Source organism: Simochromis diagramma, unplaced genomic scaffold, assembly GCF_900408965.1.
Source record: "Simochromis diagramma unplaced genomic scaffold, fSimDia1.1 OVJJ01000816.1, whole genome shotgun sequence".
NCBI classification, from domain to species: domain Eukaryota; kingdom Metazoa; phylum Chordata; class Actinopteri; order Cichliformes; family Cichlidae; genus Simochromis; species Simochromis diagramma.
The window spans coordinates 1847547-1875284 of NW_024386908.1; the positions used below are offsets into that span (position 1 = coordinate 1847547).

At 41.8% G+C, this 27738-nt stretch overlaps 1 protein-coding gene across 1 annotated transcript in view; it reads right to left on the reverse strand.

Moving 5' to 3' along the window:
* LOC120735596 (synapsin-3-like) overlaps positions 1-27738 on the reverse strand; it is a 124780-nt gene that overhangs the window by 74156 nt on the left and 22886 nt on the right. Inside the window, exons 5-6 of the mRNA XM_040035037.1 lie at positions 20767-20824; positions 8097-8188 (exon numbers count right to left, since the gene is read on the reverse strand). Of these exons, the coding sequence (XP_039890971.1) occupies positions 8097-8188; positions 20767-20824 (150 nt within the window). The remainder of the gene's footprint in view (positions 1-8096; positions 8189-20766; positions 20825-27738) is intronic.

Here is a 27738-nt window from a genome sequence, read left to right on the forward strand (position 1 = left end):
TGAACTCTCATGTAATGTCAGCATGTAATCAAACTTCTCAGAGGGAAAGTGTGATTTTTAGGACACTTGAGCCCAACATTAGCTTAGAGGATAACCTTTTATCCAAATGCCCGTCTCGCCTCTTTGCTCGTGAAATAGCCACACCCTCTGGTAGCCTGCACAGGACAGCCAATCTCCAAAGAATTGCATTCCAACTTGGACTGACTGCAATCACTCCCAGACAGACTAGCAACGGTTTGCAGATAACTAATCACTCTAGGGATGTGTGATATGACCAAAATCTCACATCCTGATGAGACATTTATTTTGCCATGTCTGAGTCTGTGCTGGGGGCCGGTTTGCGGCATAACTTGCATAGTACAGTTTTCTGGTCCGTGTCAGACTTTTCATAACCAAACCATTGTCCATCCACCCATCTACATTAAAGGGGCGGCTGTGGAGCGTGTGAGCAGCTTCAAGCTCCTGGGTGTCCACATCTCCGAGGATCTCATCTGGACGACCAACTGCTCCAAGCTGGTCGAGAAGGCTCACCAGCGCCTCTTCTTCCTGAGGACTCTGAGGAAGAACCACCTGTCCTCAGACATCCTGGTGAACTTAACTGCACTACTGTAAATGCTGTATAGACCATCATTCTGTAAAATAAGATGATTATAATTCTACAACTGTTTACAACTGTTTATAACTTGTTTTAATATGTATATCCTGTCCATAGCCTGTACATACTTATAGCAGATTCATAACAGACCTTCATACCGTGTACATTGTAACATACCCATAATAGACCCATATTTTGTACCCTCATACCTATAACAGACCCATTTCTGTAATATATCTATATTATGGCTAAAGCACTTCTAGATGGATGCAAACTGCATTTCGTTGCCTTGTACTTGTGACATGTGCAATGGCAATAAAGTTGAATTCTATTCTATTCTATTCTCATTCCATGCTACAGAGGTAGCACCTCATTTAGGAATAAAGTCCTCGGCTTGTTTTGACTGGTCCTTCTGTTTGGAGCTACCTGGCTCTGCGTCATCTTCACTGGCCATGCTGGTATTCTCTGTGCCTGCATCCACGTGGTTACTATAACCGCCATTTATAGTTACTTCATGTTTTTATTTGAGGTAATTTGTTTGATGCATCTTCTGAAATTTGGTGTTTGAGAACAATGCATATCATTTCAGTTTATTTTGAAAAATCTCAACACGATCTTCAGCTTTATTGTGAAAGGTTTATGTGGAAAATAAAGAAGCGGAAACGACAACACATACAAACATTCGCTTGTCCAGCTGTAGTGTAACAAATAATAAATACATAAAAGAGAAATAGGGAACTTCAAGAAATGAATATAGCTGCTACAGTGACCATCAAACCACGGAAACATATTGCCGTAAACAGTTTATTTTGCAACACCACGAAACAAACGAAAGGGTATAATATGAAACGATAGATGTTTTCATATCCGATATATGTCGTTATATCGAACAGCCCTAACCCACTCCTTTATAAACACAGACAGATTGGTTGCAACATGTTGCCAATCTGCACCCACGAGGACAGCTCAGTTATAGTGCTACATTACAGCGAGGTTGCTGAGCACCTGTGTCTTTTTGCAGCTAACATCACTAAGTATGGAGGAACTTCTGAATTGCTCTTTCTAATCGACGAGGTTCTGGTTGGACTCTGAATGTCGCTGCTATTCTGTTGCTAACTGCTGCTTTTGTCTGGAGCTAAGTGGGTTAATAATACTCACCATTTCATCATCTACTAAATGTATTTGCTGAACTTTATGTAAAAGGGCATTTGGAGTGGTTCGCTTGTGAGATCTAGTGTTACTGTAAGTATCAGTGTCCTCGAGGGTATAATAATGTGTGCAGAAGTATTAATTAGATCCTCCAAGACTAGTAAAATATTTTTTATAAAACTGTGATGCTCGCCACGATGACGGTTCAGTGTTGCATTACAGAGAACACGCCAACGCTTCTCAGTCCTCCACGTCCACTCTAATTGTACATTTATATTTTAAGCATCTGGCTCCAGCCCCAAACTACTTCCAGTGAGCGCAACAATAAAACAAGCTCAATAAAATACTCAACCGCCAGCAGTTAACGTCCCCATAGCCCAATATTAATCACCACTAATGAATCATCTGCCTTTATTAACCACAATCAGAGCTCTGTGAAGATGGCAGAGGAGAGGAACACTGCTCCGTGGCTTATCAAACTTTGGCTGCCGCGACCAGTGTTCCCACTTTGAGCCGAGCAGCCTGGCTGGAGGTTTTGGCAGCAGAGAGCAGAGAAGCCAAAGGGCTGACTACAGCAGAGCAGCAGGGAATAAAATGCCAGAACTACTGTACCTTGTGGTGTGTCACTCTGCTCTACTGTAGGCTGTACAGCTTGTGCCACGTTGCACGTTTTTCCTTTGCTGTCCATGCACAAATGCCAAGTTAGGCGAGGGTTCAAAGAACAAGAGAAATAAAGAGAAATAAGGATTAAAAAATAATGGAAGATAAATAAATAAGTACAAAAATAAGTAAAGGAAGACGAGTGTGGTATGCAAATGATGATGTAGATGGATGTACAAGGAGCTTAATGTGCAAAATGAAGTTAGTGTGCAAAGTGTCTGACGTGCAAATGGCAGTTGAGGTAGGTCAGCTGTTCAGGAGTCTGACAGCAGGGGGGAAGAAGGAGCTGTTGAGTCGGGACGTTCTGGGTTTCACACTCCACACACACTCTGGAGGGCAGAAGTGTGAACAGTCCGTGTTGGGGGTGTGTGGGGTCTTTGAGGATGGAGGCGACGCTCCTCTGGACTCTGCGATGGTAGCTGCTCTGCAGAGAGCGCAGCTGTGTGGTGTTCAGTGTCCAGGTGAGGTCCTCGCTGATGTGGACGCCCAGGTACCTAAAGCTGCTCACCCTCTCCACCTCACACTCCTGGACAAACAGCGGCTGGTGAGGCCTCTTCTTCTTCCTCATGTCCACAATCATCTCCTTTGTTTTATCAGTGTTGAGGGTTGTTGTCCTCACACCGCGACACCAGACCGGCATTCTTAACATTTCCTATGTTTAGGCAGGAAGTCCATAAAGCACCAAGACTAATCACGTGCATTTGTTGGACACTAAGGTTCAGCCGGCTAAATCACCAGGTTGGCATCATCGCTTTCTTGCCAAATCTTGATCTTGGTTAAGGATCTTGTCAAAGCCAATGTGCATCTTATCCTGCTTTGCTAGTGCAGTGGCAAAAGTGTCGTGGAAAGTCTAAATAAATGCAAATTAAACATTTTGAATCGCTTATGAAAATCTACCAGGGTGAAGATTTTCCCAAACTCCATTCTTGCATTTACATGAGGATATGGAAAATTGAGATTTAATTCCCCAACTTCAAAGGTGCCTTTAGCTCCTTTTGTGATGTCACATTACACGCCATGTTATCATTTGCAGGTTTTTAATTGGCTAACATTTCTTCACAGTGTGCGTTATAGCGCCACCTGTCGCTCTGCCATGAACTTGAAATCACTTGAGATCATTTCTTGAGTTTTTGTGTTTCAAATGAAACTTGGAAAAATCCACATTTAAAAAAATACCCGTGTAAGTGTGGAAATAAGAAGCCTAAGAATCCCATTTGGCAGCAACAACTGCTGTCCTTGGATAACAGCAGGTCCTATAGCCAAGTGTGGCGTGCTGGAGTGAATGTGGTGCATGCATAAGTAGACACATTGTGTTTTTATGTGTATCTAATGATAAGAATGAGGCTGGATTTTTGCAATAGCTACATTTATGCTTTCAGGCTTTAGGCCTAGTTCACATTTGTGTTGCCTTTTACAGCGAGCATCAGCTGAGACAACACTGCACTCAGTCAGCAGCAACCCACAAACCAGCTGCTGCAATCAGCAACCGTGCAAGAGCTACGAGACGCAGCTCTCCCAAAGAAAAGATCGCTATCCAAGAAGATGGGCATAAAACAAAAGGTAAGACAGCTCCACAACAACCTCACACAAAAAGACGAGGTCCACGAAAAACCAACACCTCGGGTGAAAGCACACACTGACCTCGTCCACCGCGAGAAAAGAAGTAGAATGGAACGACGCCTGTGCTGCTCTTCAAGATAACGTCGCTCGTCAGGAGGAATCCTGCATAACCAAAGTCCAAAAGGAGGAGAAGGAGAGAAACATCCTCTCTGAGAATTTCTGGATGAAGGGAATCAGTGAGATGGAAAAGCAAGAGAGGCAGAAAAAGACACAAAACTCTTCATCAGCAGGATCCAACAGCTTCAGGTGCTCAGCCTGAGCTGATCGTTTGATTTCACGATATTGTTCTGTTGGATCCCAAAAGCGGTTTCAGAATGTTTCAAACTTTAATGCAGAATCCTTAGTGATTTCTTTTTTGTCAAACAGCTTGCACTTTAGAAAAGGAGGAGGAAGGAGAGGAGGAGAAGAAAGGGAGAGAAAGACTTGGGGGAGATGGAGGGAAGAGGAAAATGCAGAGGAGAGACAATGAAAGAGGGAGGAGGCACAGAGGAGCGTGGAGAAAGCAACTTTGATTCCTACCGTTTCCCTTCTCCACCTTCCTCCATCTGTCCCCTAACTCATCCCTCTCAGAAACTGCCTCTATCCTCCAGCACCAGCTCTCCCATTGCTCCACCACATCCAGAACACTGTGTGAAGGATTCAGGAGACAGCAAACCAGAATCCTACATCTCCTCCATTTTATCCCCATCACACCTTGATCCTTTACCCCCCCAACCCTTTTTCCTTACACAATACCCTTTACACTCCCTCCGTCCCTCCATTTTGCTTCACTGTTTCACTGTAAACAGTTATAAACAGCTGTAAATAACTCAATAAAATGTAATCGATTACATCTAAATCTAGTGTTTTACTACTAGCTTGTTTTAGAGTCAACAAATGAATATGGATGGATGAGGTCATATGAACAAAAAGTGTGTGTTCATCACTCATGTTAATATTTAAATGCATCTCAGCACTGATATTTACCGCATTCCCAGTTGAAAGTATAAAGACAGTTGAAAGATTACATGACTGCCCTGCTAATCTCTAATCATACTCACCAGATGACAAACATTTTGTTTTCAGATACAGTCTCTTTTCCATGAAATGTAACTAATATAACCACACTTCAAATAGTAAACTATCAAATCAAACTTGAATCTCTTAAGAGATAAAAACAGATTAAAGAGCTGAAGAGCCAAATAAATCCATGAGTGAACTGATTAATATCTTTCATTTTCATGCACATGGATATATCAGGTCAGATTTGCCTTGTTATACCACATAAGCCCAACATGTAAAGTCCATCTTCTACAGCTTAGAGCGGACTGTGCAAAAACCTTGGGCTGTCCCTCTTTTTTTCTATTTTGCAAAATGGGAAACAGGTGCAGAAATGTATTGAAATATGCACAAATCCACAGATTTGTGCAATTCTAACAAGCTTGAAAGTCAATATTCGGCTCCACACTTGGCTTGTCAAACTTTGTATCACAGCCTGGACTCTCTTAGGCTAGCTTTCTTTTTGTTTCTTTAAATCTTCTTTAAAGTCTTCAGGAAAAGTTCTTCAGACTTCCTGAGGGTCATTCAAAGCTCTTCTTTGGAGTTTGCTCCGTTTTCGGTCAACACGATCCCACACTGCATTAATAATATTGAGCTCCCGGCTCTGGGGAGACCAGTCCTTGACTGATTCTGTTCCTCTGTGTCTTTTTCTATCCAGGTATGATTTTTCTGCACGGGCAGTGTGTTTAGAGCCATTATCGTGCCACTGCCAATCACTCTTTCCTTAGTAAATCGACTTCCGTGGTGGATAGTACTTTCCTGCATTCATAATTGACAAAATTTCCAACACCACTCGCTGATATACAGCATCAAGCCATAACACAGCCTTCTCCGTATCTTAGTTTCCCTGTCAAGAAGTCATTCCTTAAGAATGGCTTCTTGAGTTACAAGAATAAGATTCAGAATAATAAATGATAAGCTAAGCCCAAATAATCTGGCAGTGAATGTCAGTGTTTGTGAGCGAGGCAGCAGTAACACCATCTGTAACCAATTTGGCTTCTCCACCATTACAGCAACATCATGAAAAATATTCAACCCCCACAATAACCTCAGTGTCAACTCTGACAACAGGTGGCATTGTAACAGCAGCACCATTCGCCTTCTCGGTCGGCAGTTATTCTCACTTGATTTGTAACATGGTCAGGCTTCTTCCCATAACTCCCCATACGCAAAAAATATTTCGAGAGGAAAATTAATTTAATGAGATAACAAACATAGATGGTAACGCTGCTAATTAAAAATAAAACATCGATATTGTGTGTATAACACGCACATGTAATTGTTCTTTTTGGATGATTTTGCACAGTTTAGGTTACATTTAAGGATTCTCTTTTATTTTTATTTTTATTTGTATTTAACACCGTACAGTTATTGCTACTATTTTATTTCATTTTCAAATTTTCTATAGCTACAGTATCACAACGATAGTTATTATTAATATCATTTTTGTTATTACTATCATTTTGTTTTGTCTCCTCCCACTCCCATTTTGCTCCACTGCTGCTAAATATTAGCTGGATGTTAGCAGCTAATAGGAAGTACCTACGCTTTGGTTTGTTTTGCTTAGGACTGGAAACAGTGCAGTCCAACTGCTGAAAGGTCCATTGGAAAAGTAACATTTTTAACTACCATCTAAAGTGCACTGCTTGGGTTCAGACCACTTCATTGGTTGATCCAATGATTGCCTAAGAAAGACAAATGATTAGCCAATTAGTGCCATCCAAGCTAAAACCCAGGAAGAGTAATAACTGAAATTACTGGTACCCCCTCAGGTACCACTGCTGGTACCTATGTCAAAAGCCTAGGTGACTTCCTTCTGGAGTTGATTTGACCTCTGACCTTGAGGTTGAGGTCACTATGTCAACTTATGTCAACTTGAAAGTTCTACATTGCTTTGTTCTGAAGTTATTGCATTTTCAAACCGATGTGTCCACATTGCCCGCCTAGCCGCCAGGGAAACAAGGATACACTATCAGGCTTTTACAGCTAAGGCGTAAAACGGAAGAACAATAAGTAGACAGAGGTGTAATATCAACATGGCAATCATAGAACCGCCTGTATGAGCAAAATATCTTAACTTAAAATTAAGTTGGATTTATCCTTGTATATGGGTCTCTAGAGGTTAGTTAAGACTAAGACTAAATCCTGTCCCATGTGGAAATGCTTTAGACTGGAGGCAACATTATCTCACAGCATACATTTCATTTATGAAATTAATCATAATCCAGACCGACTCTTTTAGGAGCCCATTCTTGTGATTCTTGGAACAGGGTCGATAAAACAACAAAAATGGCCTTGACATCGAACAAAAACGTTTGGTCAAGAGCCATTCGTTGATCATTGTGTGCAAGTTTTCCTAAAATGTAACCAGTACTACAGGAAGAGAAGCCATTCTTGCGAGCTAAAGAATGAAAAGTTTGCTAATATTTTCATTTTCGACCCAACTGCTCAGTACGTCACTAAAAACACCAAAGACGTGACTTGTGTGGAGTCCAAGCTTGTCACCATCATCAGCCCACAACAGCTGTACTGAAAGGTTTCATGAAGTAAAAGCAACATGAGGTCTACATGTTATTTAGAAACATTTATGCAAAAAACTAGTACAAGCAGATTAATAGCAACCGTCAGTTTTGCCCGAGTTCTAATTCGGTCACTTAGCTACAACTCCTGCTTGTTTAACGTGCATTTGCAGGGTGGAAAAACCTCACGGTGACGCTGTGAGAGCCAGAGATAAAAGAAAGCTCAAACGCACATGAAAACTGTGACCAAAGTGAAAAGATTAAACAGTTTTCCACTGTCACACAGATTTTCCTGCAAGGATAAAAATTAGTAAGCAAGCCGTTTTTAGTTTTTTCAAAGGCTAAATCGCATTAAAGCATTGATTTTATAGAGTCTCACTCATGCCGGGGGAGGGGGGTTGAAACACAGAGCCATGCTTAACAGCACTGAGAGATAAGAAGTGTGCAGGCTCACTGTGGCACAGTATATATTGGATGGCCCAGTGCCTCAAACGACTTCCCTTCGAGTGTCTTACCTGATCACTTTGGTGCCACCTTTATTGACCTGCATGTCCACCATACATCCCGAGTTAACGTAGGAAGCCAAGTTGATCTCTGAGAACTCTGCCTAGGAGTAACGAAGACAAGGCATGTCAAGATCATACAGCGACATGCACAAACATAGAGCATTTCACAGTCCCTTTGAATCAGTGTCTGCAAGCTGGAAGAAATATGGACACTGCGTTAGACTGCATTCAAATTTGACTTTATGTTGTTTGTGAAAAGTACCAAAAATCAACAAGATAGTGCTACAACACACTCTTTCACCTCCATTTTACATTTCTGCACTCTCATGGAAATGAGCAAAATACAGAGAGACAAAGTGAGCTGGTGAGAGAAGGCTAATTGAGTTATTCCCAGTCAGTGGCCTCCTGGACAGTGAGGGCCTTGTGAAAGGCCGTAGCCTGGCTACCTAATGACTCAGTCAAACTTCCAGAAATACTCAGAAGGAAAGGCGACAGTTGACTTCTGGGAATGGACTTTGTGCACGATTGGGAGGGATGATTCAAATGTCCTTGTACTGATTGTCACAACAGCCCATAAATCTATTCATGTTTACTGCTTTGGACCAAATTTCAGAGTAAGAGTAATTCTGTCAGATTGATAACCAAGTTACTGCAAAGGATTTCTCAAGGTTTCCTAAAGAAATGAGCAAAATAGTAAGAAACTTTGTTGCAGCTAGACAGCAATGAGGAAATAGGAAATTACTCCAGTGTGTGCCAGAATACCATAACATCATTAATGGGTGTGCGCATACTTCTGACTGCACCATTCAGTGATGCTGGTCAGAGGTACATCAGACCTTCCTTTCCCCAAACAAGCTCCAACCATTAGAGAATGATCTCAGCACACACGCAGGCAAAGAAAAGCTCATAAAGAAACTCTTTGTAGACCAGAACTTACACAAAACCCAGGCAAACCTGCTAAAATGGGAAAACAACAACAAATGTGCCTTTTGGATTTGTGCGTGGAGGTCACGTTCAGCATCATGCTCAGGTTTAGAAATCAATGAGGTCCAAATTTGTTTTTGCTAATATCTTATGTTTAAGGTGAAGCACGTCTAATAACCAACAGAAAAGGCTACACTTCAGAGGAGACGGGCTCCTAGAGTTGCAAATAATCAAAACCAGAAATTTTGAAAGCTGTAAAAAACTATATTTTATCATCTTCCTTCTTTTGTGGGAGTAAAAAGAAATATGAGCTATATTATAGCATAATACTGAAAGTAAATACTGAAATTAAAACTGCACAAAGGAAAAAGTTCCTTACTCAGTGGCTCTGGCCCTACTGTGCCTCTGATTCGCCCATCGCTCCTAAATCAACCTATTATCCTTCCTTGTGGGTGATTTATCAACCTAACCTTCTCAATACATCCCAGTAAGAGGGACTGTAGGACAGGCAAGGACTTCATAAAACTTTCAAATTAAAAGTCATGTGGCAAATGAACACTGATTTGTCTCAGTTTTATTGTCTTGTTTTGGAAGAGAAATTACCGAGGTCCAGACCTTGGTGACCTAATATCTGTGGTGGGGTCACAATTTGGCATAAACAACATGAAAGCATGCCTTGTTTGCTCAGTCAACAGCTCAGGCTGCTGCTGGTGTAATGGTGTGGGAAATATTTTCTTGGCACACTTTGGGCCTCTTCCTACCAAGTCGGAATCGTTTCAATGCCGCTGCTTATCTCAGTATTTTTGCTAATCATGCCATTCCCTCTATGACCACAGTATATCCATCTTCTGACTGCTGCTTAAAGCAGGACAATGCACCAGGTCATGATGCTCAGAACATCTCAAAGTGGTTTTATGAACACGACAAAGAGTTCAAAATAATAATTGTACTCAAATAACCATCACAGTCATCAGATCTCAATCCAATAGAGCAACCGTGAGTGGAACAGTAGATTTGAATCATGGGTGTGCAACAACTGCGTGATGGTATCATGTCCATACGGAGCAGCATCTCTGAAGGATGTTTCCAGCATCTTATTGAATCTCTGCCAAGACAAAAGTGGATCCAACCCAGTTTCTACTAAAGTTACTGCTGAGTGTATATCTACCTCTAACCATTAGACGAATGGTTATGAAGTTATGCTTAGACCTCTACTGTCAACTGTGGCATTCACCCATATGGCAAACTCCAGGACTTAAAATTCAACCACAAATTGTGGTTCAGCTCCACTTGGGCCTCATGTTCTCCCCAAGAATTCCCATATCCTCTAATTAAACAGTAAATGGACTAGTTCTTATGTAGTTTTTCTACTCTACGTGATCACTCGAAGCAAAGCACTCTGAGTGCACGACATGCTTCATTCATCCAATTCTCCGATGAATGCCTCAGAGAGGATCTTGAGGTATTGCCATTCAGTAGCTCACCCAAAGACACTTTGGCAAACAAACTGGAACAGCCAGAGACCAAAACACCAAACTTCCAGTACGTAGATAACTTTCTCTACCTCCTGAGCAAGTTTGTCAAAAAAATAAATTTCTGTTCTTTGCTAGCCAACATTAATACCTCTTTGTGTCGTGAATTACTCATGCTAACTAGGATTAGCTAAAAATTCTCCAGCTGTACCTTCTTGTACAAATACATCATATCCACTTAAAAAACACAACGCATGTTTACAGTCATTGGTGCCCCTACAGCTACTGTAGTCAGTTATAACGAGTTGAATTGCATTATACAGCAGAAACAATATGTCTGCGTAATATAACCAAAGCTACACCCTAAATATGCAGCTCCAGCCTGTTTGTCAGACCTCATTCCTCACTCTGAACATGCTCTCTGCTTTCCCTCAGAGGAGAGTCTGTCAAGCTGTGTCACTGTAAACTTCCATCTGCCGCAGGTACAGAACGCCCCTGGAGGGACACTAAACAGCAGTCGGTTGACCTCAGACACGAAACGCTGCCGTTTGGTAGTCGTCACATCAGTTTCAAGTATGAGACATGACACTCACGTAGTGGTTTAAATGGGCCCTAAACAAGTAGCCTGCTCTCTGTGGAAAAGCAAAAAGTTAATCTGAAGTGACGTGGTCGACTCTCGAGCGCCACATTTCACAGGAAACACGGCTGCATTTCCTGGTGTGCTAATCCCAAGCCAGCTGTGGCTTGGCTGTGGCTCGGTGAGCAAAAATGAAATAATAACCAAGCGACCATTTCATAACCATTTCACAAAAGTGTCAGACGGAGAGCCAAGCGTTTGTTTGGTTCTCAGCTCTGCTTTAACTGCTGCATGGCTACGCCACGAGGATGAGATACTGAAAACACTGCTTTTGGCTGGAGAGCCGGACCCAAAAAGCATACCTAATGCACACCTAATGGGCTACATCTGAAGCCTCTGTCGGTGCGCCCCAGGGTGGCTGTGGCTACAATGTAGCTGCCATCACCAGTGTGTGAATGTGTGTGTGAATGGGTGGATGACTGGTTGTGTAAAGCGCTTTGGGGTCCTTAGGGACTAGTAAAGCACTATACAAATACAGGCTATTTACCATTTGAAGATACTATTATTATTATTATTATGGAAAAAAAATTCTCCTTATTTTTACAATTCAAATGTTTCCCAAGGACACTCATGGGGTGAAAAACACCTTCCCACAGTGATATCTGGCCTTTGGAATAAATCCCAGCACACATGTACAGCACATGGCTAATGACATATGGCATTCAGCTAATCAAATACGTTTATGACTCGAGGGCTGACGGTTTAAATCATGGACTTGTTAGATGCAAGAAACCCTTTTGCAGCTGGTCTGACAGATCTGCATTAAGGTATGTCACAGTTCACAGCTTGGAGAAAGTTGTAGTTAACTGCAAGAATGGTCAGCAAACCATTTTTTACTTTATTCACAGTGTCACTGGTAGACTGCTTTTATTCTACCAGTGTAGAACTCTTACAAAATCCCAAATTCATTACACATTACAGAAACACAATTGGGCATTTAGCAGCTAAGACATTTCCCCTTAGGTGTTGGCAGACAACAGTACAGATAAAAAAAAGAGTCAATCTCAGATTTAGTTTACAATTCTAACAAGCTTGATCACACACTGCTTACATAATGTTAAGGTTCGGGCTCTGGGGAGGCCAGCCCATGACTGATAGTGTCCCATTATGTCTTTTTCTATCCGGGTTTGCTTTTACTGGACTGGAACTAGATTTAGAATCACCGTCAGACCGAAACATGACGCTATTACCAATCAGTTGCTTTCCAGAGCAGTATTTTCCTGCATTCATTCTTCCATCACTTTTGATAAGATCATCACTGGATGAATTCAGCCAAAAACCACGACAGCCTCCACTGTGTTTTGATGGTTATACCTTTCTTTTACATATTAAAGCTGATTTTAACCAAAAAAAAATGTAAAATGTGGATTCATCACTCATTTTCAGTCCAGTATTTGTGTAATTTAATAAGCAAATAAGCTTGCATTGCTAGTTAAGCAAATTGGTATCTGGACATCCTCAAGCTGTGTTTTTCATCTGAGGCGTTGCCAAGCTTTATTGAGACTCACACGGGCTTTCATCTACATAAAAAGGACTATTATCAGGATAGGATAGCTCTGTGGCCCATGTAAACCTTGTATGGGGGAGTAAACTTCCTTTAAAAAGAATTTGCTGAGTAACAAAACTGCTCAGGTTTTTTTGGGTGGGGGTGGAGGGGCAAGAGCGAGAGGGAGGGAAAAAAAGAAACACCCACCTCTTTTTATTTATTGTTTTGCACTCTCAGAGGAAGAGCAGGGGGCGAATAAATACCATAATCTTATTTCAGGGACAACGAGGCGCCACTCTTGCTCACTGTGCCTGAAGGACATGTATTTGGCTCTGGTGCTTTTCTCAGCTCCCCTCTTACTGATACCCATTCCCAAAAGAAACATCTGTGTGCTTTGCAGCACATGCCGTGCCAAGAAAGGCTCCTAAATGCACAACACACCCAAATGCACACTGACTGCGTGACACTCCCATGCACATGTACGCACTAATGCACCGTGCTGCTTCTAAACAAATCCCATCCCAAACACCAGGGCCTACAGTGGCTTGTGTGGCGACCTGATAAAACCAGAGAGTGGGCAACATTTTGGCAAGCTTCAAGAATTACACACCATCTCCAATTGGCTGGTTACATTTAAAAGGAGTGCTAACAGCCAGTGTCACTGGGTAGTAATGGATAAAGAAGCTGGTACAGGGCACAGGCCCAGAAGCCAGGGCAGGAGGCTTTTCACAGTGCCATGGTTACCATCACGGTACCACATTCAGACACTTGTCTTGGAACAGCTCTTGCCCTGGGAAAGGAAAACAGGAAGTGATACACAGGACAACTGCCTCCAGAACTGATTCTTCTCATCTGTTGACCTGCATCCAGGCTGAATTAAGAATGGTGTGCAGTCAAACTGCTATAGCAGAAACACAGTTTGGGAGAAAGTTGATTTACGATTAAGTTTAACTATGGCTCAAAGCTGAGATCAACAAATCTTGCTTACTTAAGCTTGTTTGAATTTCTGCACTTTCAGTTTCATTGTCATTCCCTCTACTCACAGCTACTTTCATCACAGTCATCCAAACTTGTGATCTTTTCTTCTTTTTAGCACACAGCTAACGTCTAACTGGCCTTTGAATCACATACAGCCTCTTTCTGACTGATAAAGTCTCATACCAGGCAAACACTGCTGTGGTGAAAGGCAACAAGGAGTATTTATTTGTGCGCTCTGTCAACTTTGCCAAGTTACATTAACCCATGGATACTGTTTACAGTAAACACCATCTGACAGCAGCTCATCTGGAATCTTTGTTGGTATTTTTAGATCCGGACTAAGGAAGGTTATTAACTTTCACGTGGGTAAAGGTGCCTTTTGCTTGGTCCTGAATCAAAAACAACTTAAACGGACCAGCCACGTTACACCTAAATCTTTGATTTGCAAAAATGTCCAGAACGACAATTTTTTTTTTTCTTGAAGGTGAAAACATTTGATAATTTTTTACATAAAATATTTCATGATTTCCAGTTTTGACTGAAGGAGCAAACCAGAGATTAGTTGAAGTATTAAAGCTGAAATTGTCTGAATTTATTTGAAGTGTAACACATGCAATGGAAATTTTGGGTCTTTAAGTTCGCAAGTCTCCAGGACAAACTGAACTGTCATCTTAAGCGTAAGCGGTGAAGTCTCAGTAACTGTCACGGTACTGGGTCATGGACCCAATGCTTTGTGTTTATTGGTGAACTGATAGTTCTGATTATCATTAGGATTTATGGTTCTCTGGTTATGGTACATCGTCAGTCCCTGGATTGTGATTTCTGTTTTTTATCATCTCTGTGCTTCAGGTTCCTATGTTTCCACATCTTAGTGTCTAGTCTGCATCTTAGTACTTTGTCTGAGTTTCCTTTTTTACTTTGGTAGTCCTGGTCTCATGTTTATGGTTTCAGTTCTGCTTCCCAGCATCTCGTCATGAGTGCATTATCCCAACTGTGTTTCCCTCTTGTCTCCCATTCCCTGATTATGCCAGCATGTATTTAAGCCCTGTGTTTTTCCCACGTGTCCTCCGTGTTAGCTGTGTGTTGCTCAGTCGTCATGTTTTGTCAGGTTATGTCATGAACTCCCAGTTGAGATCATCCTTCCCAGTTTGGATTTTGGTTTTGTTTCTAGTGCTCATGTATTGTGTTTCTAAATTCGTTTTCTGCCAGTGAATAAAAACTGCCTCTCACTACCCCCAGCTCCAATTGTGTGATTTCTTTTCACCTCAAAATAGATGTTTTTCTGCTCCAAACTGCTTATTTTATTGCTTTACATCTCTGGTTTCAATGGGGGAAAACCTTGACAAACTGACACCTAGTTTAAAAACAACTCTAAATAGAAAACGTTACATAAATATAGCAGTTTTATTAATCCCACATTATCTGGCATGTGATGCGCTGTTTTTGTTATTTGAGGTCGAGCTGTTCAGTTTTACGCTGCAATCAGAACAAAACTGCGTGACTTGACTCAGCACATGGGGAACACGCAGTAGTTGCGGGGCAGATACTTTGTTTAATGTTTTCGTCGTTCTCGATAAGCTCGGCTGAATCCCATGCTGATGCAATTGAGAAGCCTGAAGTACAGTGGACTATTCATATGCACCACAGAGAGGTATTTGTTGCTAATAGCTACCACCTTGTGCAACAGTGAAATAATCCACTGAGGCACTGACGGCTGAAATTCACGACAGATGCTAAGTGCAACGGAGCAACAGAAGGCAGCAAGTTACACACCAAACCATCCGTCTTCTGAAAGCTCTCCTCACATGCCCTATGTCATGGGCAAGTACGAGCCAAAAAATGGTACGGATAACATACAGCCAACTGCCTGTGAGCTGCCATGACTGCAGCGGAAAGGAGCGTGGACGGCGCTGAGGTCATATGCCTGCCCAGCAGATGTTGCCCCGCGCGACCCAAACCACACATGAGCCGGCAACCCTACAGAAGTGCCTCTTGTTCTTTTGCAAACAACAGACCTCTTCAGTTCTGTTTAATCTGTCCAATTGTGTAAATTACAGTGTTTATGAGTTGTGGGTAGTAAACAGGCAGTTTGTCTGCCAGCCTGTTGTTGGGTGTCATTACGTCTGTGATCAACATTGATTGTAGCTGTTGAACTTTACAAAAATCTTGCAGCAGACTGTCAGAATTTTCTAAATATCTAAAAGTGAAACAGGCACGGTAAAAAACTGCCAGTGCACGAGAAACTAAATGAGAAGGTCTTGAACTTGGCACTGCCACAAGGCTGCAACACATCCAAGACCCTTCAGACACATACAAAAGGCATTGTAGGAGATGGATATCCCACAAGCTCCAGAGATCTGTGGAATGTACCACTCGTCTGAATGAACACAGCTCTTGAGTCTAAATGTAAAACAGCAGGCAAGTGTTCAAATAACAAATTGACTGAGTCAGTGGGTCGAATAATCTACAGCCACCTACTGCGAGATAAAACTCCTCAAGTTAACATCTATGAAGGATATAATACAGACGCAGGTCAGAAGACGGGGTTATGTTAGGGATATAATTGATTTCTGATGTTTCCCTGTTTGGGCCTTGCTTGGTTAGACAGGACCACAGTGAGGCAGAAATATCTGGGAAATCTGTAGATATGTAGCCTTTGTCATAACTGGTTTTACCCTTTTAGTATTTAGCAAATTTCATTAATGTTCAGCGGGGGGTTGCAAAGGAAATGGTTTGTAGTGAGTTGTACGTGAGGCCGAACACTAAGGATGTGCAACAGGTTAGAGTGATTAAAGATTGGGAGGGAAACGCAGGGAACTGTGCTCTCCCCTTTTCTCTTCATCATCTATGGAGCCGACTTCAAGTACATCAAAGAAACTCGTCTCCTGCAGAAATTCTCTGATGACACAGCCATTACTGGAAGTGAGGAGATGGGATAGGAAGAGGCGTACAGAGGATTGACTGATCGGTGTGTGAGGTGGTGTGAGGTGAACCACCTGCAGCTAAATGTGGCCAAAACAAAGGAGCTGGTGGAGGACTTTGGCAGGAACAGATCCCGACCCTCCCCCATCTGCATTGGTGGGACTGATATTGAAATATTCACAATATAAAATTTGGGGCGATCGTGGCTCAAGAGTTGGCAGTTCGTCTTGTTATCGTAAGGTTGCCGGTTCGAGCCCGGCTCCGACAGTCTCGGTCGTTGTGTCCTTGGGCGAGACACTTCCCGTTGCCTACTGGTGGTGGTCAGAGGGCCCGGTGGCGCCAGTGTCTGGCAGCCTCGCCTCTGTCAGTGCGCCCCAGGGTGGCTGTGGCTACAATGTAGCTGCCATCACCAGTGTGTGAATGTGTGTGTGAATGGGTGGATGTAGTGTAAAGTGCTTTGGGGTCCATAGGGACTAAGTAAAGCGCTATACAAATACAGGCCGTTTACCATTTACATAAGTATCAACTGGACCACAGGCTGCAGTGGTCTGCTAACACCGACGCTGCCTACAAAAAGGGTCTGAGCTGGACTTACTTTCTACAAAAGCTCAGATACTTCAATGTATGCAGCTGGCTGCTCTAAATGTTTTATCAGTCTCTTGTTGCGAGCACCATCTTCTTTTCTGCGGCGTGCAGGGGGCGAAGCATCAAGCAAAGGACGCAAACAAACTGAACAAACTCATCAGAAAGGCCGGGTCTGTTGAGGCAGGGTACACCCTGGAAAGGTCGCCAGTCTGTCGCAGGGCTAACACACAGAGACAGACAACCATTCACACTCACATTCACTCCTATGGGCAATTTGGATTAATCAGTTAACCTATCCCCACAAACTGCATGTCTTTAGACGGTGGGAGGAAGCCGGAGTACCCGGAGGGAACCCACGCAAACACGGGGAAAATGCAAACTCCTCACAGAAAGACCCCGGCCTGATGGTGGAATTGAACTCAGGACCTTCTTGCTGTGCGGCAACAGTGCTAACCACGGTGCCACTGTGCTGCCTAACTGCTTCAATGAAAGAAAGAAATCTACAACTCCCAGCCCGATGACTGCCGAGTGCAGTGAAGAAGTTACACAGAAACAGGCTCTCTGCAGTCAGGGCTGTTTGTGTGTTTGTAATCCAGAAGGTATGCTGACTTACAGTTACCCTCAACCCCAACAGAATCAAGAAATACTACTGAACAAGCTGCATGTAATGATTTTGTGAGAAAGCAATGGGTTCAAGCTTGTTTTATGAGTCACTTAGGAGCACAAATAAGCCACCAGCAGCACTCCCACAAGCATCTGTTTAGTGGTTAAAAAAAGAAAAATGGGATTAGCCAGTGTACACGGGGCTGTGAGCATCAACTAAACTGAAGTTCGAAGTGAGTCGTGTAAATAAGAGGCAGCACACTTTAATGAGAGATCACATCTGAGAATCAAAGCCAGTCTCTCCTGGTTCTCTTTCGGACAAGTTCGGACTGGCATCCGGCCTCCTTTAGTGCACCATCACACGCTGTGGTGAGTGTGTGCTCTGTGAGTCTAAAGATGGTACCTTATATGGCAGCAAGCAAGTCAGAGAAGAGTTATGAAGGTTTGGCATTGCTTTAGAAAGCTTAACCAGCATGAACATGATGCATGGCAACTAGCAAACTAAATGTCCATCCATGTAAGGCATGCAGTTTGTAATTACATTATAACAGAGAAAAAACAGCTCAGGGAGCACCTAAACGGCCTTCATGTTGAGCTATCTTTCAACTCTGGTGAAAAGACAAAGAGGCTATTTTCAGTACTGGGCAAAAATCTTGAGCCACCCTTGATTTCTTTATGTTTTGCTTCTGAAAAGCCACACTGTCTTGTAATTTTTCAATGCAGTCTTGAGCAGCCGCTCTTACTTTGAACATTGGCCCCCTTTTTTACCAGTGCTGTGTCTATACAAAGCAGACAAATTAGCAAAGAGCTCATTTAAATTGTATCTTTAGGCACTTTGTCACTAGCAGCCCGTCACACCATTTATTCCCATTTCTTTAGTTGTAAAAGTGCCAAAGATAACACAGTTTGACAGGCATAAAAAAGTATTTTTGCACCAACAAAGTGATTCCCAAAGAGCTATTAGCTAAATACTTGACATATCTTGGCATGGTGTACATTTTGTTAAAGAAAATTGAGGAAACTGAACAAGCGGAGGACAAAAAAGGAAGTGGCAGGCCCCAAAAACTAAATCTGAAGCAACTGAATATCATCTAAATGTCATGTTCTTCAAAAATGACAAAAAAAAAAAAATACAACAAAGACTTAAGAGATGCATCTGGCCCTTCAGTCGATCACAGAGGAGGCTCTGTCATGGTGTGGAACTGCATTTCAGCTCCCAAACTGTCACACTGGATGGAAATATGAAGGCAGAAAAGTGCAGTTAGATTTTTCTTATCTGCCAAGTAATATAATCTGGAAAGTGTTTGACTGGCAACAGCAATTATCCCAAACACACTCCCAGTGCAGTGTGTAAAAACATTCCTGAAAAACACACAGTGGAAACCTATCAGACATTGATTGGCCTCCCCAAAGCCCAAAGTCACTCAAGAAAGGACATTTATATAAGAAGCCAACAACAGTGGAATTCAAGAGAGCAGAAGCCAGTGCAGTGGGACTCTCTGCTTTTATTGTTGTTCCCTAAAATGGTTCATCACAGCATGTCGCAAAGTTTTCACACAGAGATCGTGTTCCCATCATTCTGAGGCTCCAAACAGCCGATGAAGAATCTGGCTGCTGAAGGCAATTAGCAACCGACTTGTATTTGTCAGTGCAGGGGGCTTCTGGGAAAGAGGGTCGAACAAAATCCAAGTAGGTCAGTTCAAGCTATAGCTGAGCTATGTGGGGGGTGGAGGGGTGCTCATACGTCGCTTCACCCTCACTATTCTCTTAAGGGAGCTTATTATTAAATCAGCTGCATTTTTATTGGAGTTCAATAATTATGAGGCCGCAAGATTCAAAAAAAGAAAAATCAATTTTCAAAAGAAAGTGTTGATTCATTCCAGCTCCCACGCCGTCCTGGAAGGAGGATGTGACCACAACAGTTGAGAGTAAAGCAAACAGGCTATAAAATCAGCGTTCCAGCTTTCTGCGGTTTCTTTCCCTTCTCACATAAAAACACACCACTCCATTTCAAAGACAGCTTCAGTCTCAACAATGGCTTGCACATGTCAAACTGAACAGCTTTTTTAAGGTAAATTAGATGGTATCTACACACTGTAAATACCGTATGTCTAGACATATAAGCGGTAATTTCATAACTGTGCTGAATTAACGTACGCTTTCTTCCTTACAGGAATAATTGAATATGGTGACACATGAGTGGAAGCGTTAGGAGGTTTTTTCCCCTAAACAACTAAAGCATTCACTTAAATGTTATACGCTGTTAATTTAAAAAAAACAAAACTCTTATCATTTAGATTTCAAGACTGAGAAGAAATTTTAAGTGTCCATTAAAACAAAGAACAACTTCATTAACTTAAATTAGCCGTTAAGCTAGCGGTGCAGTTTTAGCTTGAAGAAAACATGAAAAGTAAGACCTCAAACCCTCATGTTCGAAAGAAAAATACAATAAAGGCTTCATTTTATAATACTGGACTTATTTTTCTACGAAGGTTTGAACTTTGCGAGTGTTTAAAGAGAGAAACGTGTGAAAATGTTCATGTCTGTCTGAGAAAAGTGCATAAAGTGTGTAGTGTTTTTTATTTTACAGCCTTAAAATATCTATAATAACTGTAAAATAATTAAGCTGACTACTTCGCGGATTTCGTCTGTTGCAGGTTATTTTTGGAACGTAACTCCTGCGATAAACAAGGGACCACTGCACACATGTCCCAAACTGATGATTTACAAAAACTTTAAATGGAAGACGACATGTAGCTCGTCAGGACTGCCATAATCTGTCAACATTTATTACATTCTTATTAAATGGACAATAACCTTGGTGTGCATTATTCATTATTATACAGTTTTGGTTTTGAAGTTTTGAACAGATAAAAAAACCAAACATTTTGTAAATCATTTCATATCATTTATTACAAATATTTTAGTGACATGTTGCTGCGCAATCAGTACCAAGATGTTAAGAGGCAAAATATTTATGTTTAAAGGATCAATGAGTACATAACACAATAGCTATCAATGATGACTTTAAAATAATGAATAGGCAGAATAGCGTTATTAAATACACTGTACCTGCTCGACGCGGATCTCGTACTCCCCGTTCAGCTTTTTCCCTCGGAAATACTTGGCCCTAGATGAAATAAAAGAGAGAATTTGTAAAAGAAATGATAATAGATTTGCTTTTGATCCATATCAGATGATTTCTTTTGTTTGCATTATGCACATTTGGCATTTCTACAGTGGAATTCTGATTTCAGCCGATACTCAGAGGGTATAAATCACTATTCCAACACAAAATGATTTGTTACTATAGGTCATATGCACTGATTCCTCTCCTGCAGAATAATGTACGTGCACTAAACACTCCTAACAGTGAAAACAACCTTAAAATATCTTTGTTTATTTGATAGAAAGAGGGCTGAAATTTCAACAGACCTTCCAAAATACCTTGCAAGTAGGCAAAATAATGACTCACATTTTCCATGATTACAGAATCTGACCTTGCGGGGCTTCAAGTAAACACAATCCCTTGGCTAAGGGTGAAAAAAAAAGTGCTTTTAATAAAGGCAGCACAATGAATGAGTAGCTGCGTGTTGCTTTTTCTCATGTGTTTGTGGCAGCAGTTTGTAGAGCAGGTGAAACTGCACTGCGGTTGCTACATATTGAGCACTTACTCACTAAACTAAGTTTAGAAGTCACGTGACAGTCACACGGGAAAAAAACAGGAATCATCTTGTCCTGATGTGCAGCCGTTTCCTTCAGGTCTGGCACAATTAAGTTCCAGTTACCAGAAGAGTTATCTTACATCCCATCAGACTTTGTCCTATCAGACTTGCAGAGGCTTCTGTGGCACGTGGCTTCTGTGAGCTATTTCAAGATGTTTGTATACAGAAAAGTGAAACGTGAACTTTTTCTCTTTGGTTAATTTGAATGTACAATGCACGGCTAAACCGGTAAAAAAAAAAACAGTTTAAAAAAAAAAGCCTAAAAAAGGACACAGAGCAGCTACAATTAGGCCCATATACATTTGGACAGAGACAACGTTTTTCTCATTTTGGTTCTGTACATGACCACAAAGAATTTTAAATGAAACAACTAAGATGCCGTTGACTTCCAGCTTTAATCCAGTGGGTTAAACAAAAGATAAACATGTGAGGAACTAAAACATTTTTCAACACAATCCCTTTATTTCAGGGGCCCGAAAGTAATAACTGAAAATAAAATGTTCGTTTCTACTACTTGGTTGAAAACTCTTTGCCGGCAATGACAGCCTGAAGTCTTGAACTCACGGACATCACCAGACACTGGCTTTCCTTCTTTTTAATGCTCGAGCAGGCTTTGACTGCAGCGGCGTTCAGTTGCTGTTTGTTTGCCTTTCTGTCTGAAGTTTAGACTTCAACAAGTGAAATGCATGCTGGGTCGAGATCAGGTGACTTTCTTGGAATATTCCACTGCTTTGCTTTAATAAACTGCTGGGTTGCTTTGGCTGTATGTCTAGGATCACTGTCCTTCTGTATTATGAGACACTCCCCAATCAATTTGCTGCATTTAGCTGGATTTGAGCAGACAGTCTGTCTCCAAACGCTTCAGAGTTCATTCGGCTGCTTCTGTCTTGTGTCACATCATCAGTAAACACTCGTGTCCCAGTGCCACTGGCAGCCATGCACGCCCAAACCATCACACTACCTCTGGTATGTTTTACAAATGATGTGGTATCCTTTGGATCATGAGCTGCCTTCTCCAAACTTTTACTTGCCATCATTCTGACAGAGGTCTTGCTTTCATCTGTCCAAAGAATGTTTTTGCAGCACTGTGCTGGCTTTTTTCTGTTCTTGAGGCTTATGAGTGCCTTCCAGTGAACCCTCTGTATTTACTTTCATGCAGTCTTCTTTTTATTGTAGATTTGGATATCAATACGCAGACTCCTGGAGAGTGTTGTTCACTTGGTTGGCCGTTCTGAGGGGGTTTATCTGCTTTGATCATCCGCTGCTGTTTTCTTCTGTGGACATCCAGGTCTTTTTGCACCGAGTTCACCAGCACTTCCCTTGATTCTCAGGATTTACCAAAGTGTAGATTTTGCCAATCCGGCTATTCTAGCCATTTCTTGGATGGTTTTTTTTCTCTTTTTGCAGGTTAAGGACGACTTATTTCACCTGCATGGAGACCTCCTTCAACTGCATGTTTTTCACAACAAAAATCTTCACACCTCAAATCAACTCCAGACCTTTTATCTGTTTAATTGATAATAGCATATAATAACAAAGGAACACCTACCCATGAAATAGCCTTTGAGTCAGTTGATCCAATTACATTTGGTCCCTTTAAAAAGAGGGTGGCACATGTTCAGGATCTGAAACTCCCAAACCTTTGATCCAATTTGAATCTGGAGACCCGCAAATGAAAGCTAAGTGTCTACACATTATGTCCATGTCAATTATAAAACTGTAATTGGAATATGTTTCCATCCATCCGGCTGTTTCAGTCTATTCATTTGGTGGAATGGTGGACTGACCCAACACCTGCCACAGTGTCAACAACATCATGCTCTAGTTTTATTGTATACTGAGACTTTCATAGTATCAACTTATCTATGACTACATTAATGTGAATAAAAATACGTCCAGTTTGTCTTGCATACATAATTGCCCAGTGCATGTTGGGTAATGATATATGGCGAATATAACTGAAGAGGGGGTTTCTCGCAATCATTTGCAACAACCTTACAGTTATTAAAGTATTTAACGATACACAACTCAAAATAAGAGCACCATTATCTGATATAAGTCCGCTCTCCTTTCTTAAGCGTAGATCTTTGGTTATTGTTTTTGTTTTATAGCCGCAGGTGACGCTGCTGAACTCTCAGACGTGGGACAGTGAACAATCTGTCAAAGGCTCCGGGCTGGACCCTTGAGGAGCTGAGGATCTGGGCTACATGCTACAGGCCTTCTGTTACTGGGACGGGCTTTCCAACCTCCTCAGACTGAAACACATTTCCCTTTTTGCAACATTTTTTTTTTCTCTTCCACCAAACAGAAAGCCTCTTTCCTCTTCTGCCTGTCCGCCTTCTTTTGTTTTTCATCTGCCCACATGTGTCCTTTTAGCTCCATTCATTAATGTTCATTACAGTCACTGAGGAGGATCTTTTTTCCTAACATCTCCCAGCTGTTGGGCTTGATAGTTTTGGGTCCCAAGCCGTCTCATTCTCTGTAATTGTGGAAGCTGGGATTCTTCATGACTGACCTACATACTAGACAGGCAATGCCCCCTGGCAGTCAGGACCACCGCTGCCTCAGAGCGGGAGGCAGGCTGAATGGCCCAAACAAAAACAAAAAAAGCCCGGTATATGTTTAAGGTATTGCAAAACATTTAATAATAATAATAATAATAATAATAATAATAATATTAATGGATTGCATTTATATAGCGCTTTTCAGGGCCCTCAAAGCGCTGTACAATTCCACTATTCATTCACTGGTTTAATTTACATCAATTTCATTTACAGACCACTGGGCTCTGTGGTTTGAATGAGTGTTTTAGATGTGATCACATGTAGAAGCGCTGCACAGAGGCCTGGGCTTTCCATCCCTCGGTCGTGCGTACGCCCACTACATAAACACCACGAGGCTTAACGACTTCTTTCATTTTTGTAACCATGAGAATAAGTTACTTCTTTTTGTGTACCACTCATAGAAGGTGTATGAGTCATGCATGTGTTATCGCTGCTTTTATTAGGAGGAACTCCATCAGAGCTGATGATGTGCTAATACCGCTCTGTTTTTAAAGGAGATTTTCCTATAGTGGCCTCATATTTTTACAAGCAGATAAAAATTTAAAATGTGCTGGTTTAGCTCGTTTAAAAAAAAAAAAAAAAAAAAAAAAGGATTATAGCTGGTGTTGTTTTCACCATTTGATTGTGCGCATGTGTGCGGCGAGGGCAAACATGGGCCACTGGAGACATCCGCTGTAGGAGGGACTCCCACAAAGGCGCAATAGGGATGCATAACAAGGCCATCACAATATCTTAAGCTTTAAACCTGCAAATAGTGATTTCTTTAGCCACTTGGAGACAGCAGAATATAGATGTCAGTAGCGTCACATCTGCTGTAACACTATGTCCAAGGCAGCTATGTGAACTTTTTTAGAAGTAAAAATAAAAATGGAACTATAAAGAGTTATCTGGATTAGAAAAAGCCTGCCAAGATCAGATTGTGCCTCTCTGCACACAGAAAGAACATCCGCTGTGATCAGCACTATCAAGTATCAAACAGGTGAATGATCAGAGAGCAAAGGCCACACCCATCCTAGTGGGCACAGATGATCAGCCATGTGTGCTTCAACAGAAATGTCAGTCTAGGAACAATGACTTTAAATTAAAGTAGCATTCTTCATTCAGACATAGGTTACATATATGTTCGTGTTCTTCACAGTTCATTCAGAAGTTGAGGGAACGAGTTTTCTTTGTGGCTATTTTTTGAAAGTTACTTTGATGATTTGAAAGGCCACCTTGTGGGAAATGCACCCATACAAACTTATTAAACTGCAGCTGAAAGACTGTGACCTCTCTGAAGTGAAGTACATGGTTTCATTTGATGATAGCGCCTCATACAACTGTTTTGCTGTGTCTGGGAAATTTATTCTAAGTAATTCTTGGAGGAAATGAGTTTCCTTCGAAAGATGGCTGGGCTCTCTTGGAGGTAGGGTGACGAGCTCAGTTATTCCAGAATGACTCTGAGCCGCTGGTCTTCCACCACGAGCCAGTTCAGGTGGTTCGGGCATCTGACTAGTACGCCTCCTGGAAGCTTCCTAGGTGAGGTATTTTGGACATATCCTACTGGGAGGAGGCCCCGGACTCCCCGGAGAGAATATATCTCTCAGCTGGCCTGGAATTGACTCTGTGTCCCCCGGGATAAGCTAGAAGAGGTGGAACTGGTGAGGGAAGTCTGGGCTTCTCAATGTGCTGCCCCCTGGACTCAAAGGGGGTGGGTGGATGTATGCATGGATGGTATTATTTTACGTTACAGCTACACATACAGCTCTGTTGTATGTTGAGATCATGGATGGATCCTGTTTTTGTTTTATGCAGCAGGTTTGTAATAAACTCACATAATCTCCTGTTAATGTGTCATCAACAGCTGGATTGTGGCAATTACTGGTGAGTTGCATCTCCACTTCACCACTCATTTTTAATCTGTAATAGAAGTGTAACTGTAGCTCCACTGGGCTGCAGGTTGTGGCAGCAACAGTCTAAGACCCTCCCTGGACACCTTCTCCAGCTTTTCCAAGGCATTCATAAAAAATAAATGATGGCAACGCAAAGTGGGCGGGATCTGCAACAAACTTTATAGGCAAGCAACTGAGGATACCAATGAGAGTGAAAAATACTGTTGATTGGCATATGACCTGCATTTAATCATTTATTATCATTACTCTCTGGCTCTTTTGTCCTCCCTCGCTCCCCTCTAGGTTTCTTCCTGTTAAAATGGAGTTTTTTTGTCCCACTGTTGCCAAAGTGCTTGCTCATAGAGGATCAACTGAATTTTGGAATTTTCTCTATATTACTGTAAGCCTTTACAATATTGTATTGTAGGCTCTCTAGGGCTGCTCAATTAATCGAATTTTAATCTCGATTACGATCTGGGCTTTCAACGATCATTAAAAATGACTGAGCCGATTATTAGCCCCTCCCTCGTGCTTTACTCTCACGCTGCTCCATGTGGCAAATCGAGCGCACCTCTCTGCATTTCGAACACGTGTCACAACAATTAAGAGGACCCGAGGGAAGCTCGGAAAGCTAAGCAGAAGTTATTTGGAGAGGAGAGTGACTGCTGTTGGTTGAAAAGAGAGGTAAAAAAAAACTTCAGTGGTGTGGAAACATTATGGGTTCAGTCAGACGTGGATCAAGTAGACACAGTGTGTAAACTTTGCTACAGTGTAGCTGCACCACAGAGCAACACTGCAAAGTTCACTAAACATAGATGTTTACATTTTTCATTTATTTCTTATACTGCAAACATTTGCTCTGTTATCAGTATTTGCACACTATTTTATATTATTTTTTGACAATCTTTAAAGTCATTATTCAACACATTGTTATTGTTAAATAAATATCGTCAAATAATCGAGATCGCAATTTCAGTGAAAATAATCGTGATTATCATTTTTGCCATAATCGAGCAGCCCTAAGGCTCTCTATCTTACAATATAAAGCACCTTGAGGTGACCGTTGTGATTGGGCAGTATATAAATAACTTGAATTGACCTGCTAGTAAATACAGTAGAAGGTCGCCTAGGCAACCAGAGCCTGGAATGTCTGCAAGCAACCAGCTGGCAGCTGCAAAACGATCGCTGCCAGTATGTACGCAGCTTAAACCAGCACAGAGATGTAACCCTGCAAGTATTGTCATGGGTCTGCCCCGGGGCTTCCTCCCAGCAGGACATGCCCAAAACACTTCACTTAGTAGACGTCCAGGAGGCTGAGGAAGCATCTCACCTGACTACTTTTGATGTGGATGGGGCAGCGATCCCTCCCATATAATCGCCCCCATCACCCTCTCTCTAAGGGTGAAGCCAGACACCCTTTGGAGGAAGGTCATTTCTGTCACTTGTACCTGCAGTCTCATTCTTTTGGTCACTACCCAGAGCTGGTGGCGATAGCTGAGGGTGGGACATAGACTGACTGAATCGAGTGGAGTGGCCGCCGTGGCCTCCAGTAAGTTGAAACACAGAAAGTGTGCCATCTGCATTTACTGTGAGGTTTATGTACCAGAGCTGATGCTGAAAGTAGAAACGTTCTGATGGTCACATTTTGCCATGTATGCAGAAAAAAATGTAAATGTATTTGTCTTTTTTATAAAGGAGTGACTGCGAGGCTTTGCCTCTGATTACTAATCTCAGAGACTGAAAGCAGGTGAGCGACTTCACGTTTCTTTTCTCATGTTGTTAATTTTTAGAGAATTCTCCAAAATAAACGTGCCTGTTTTGTAAGGTGTGCACTTTAAAGGGTTTTTTCCCCAGAAATCTGTATCTAAAAGTGATCAAATAAAA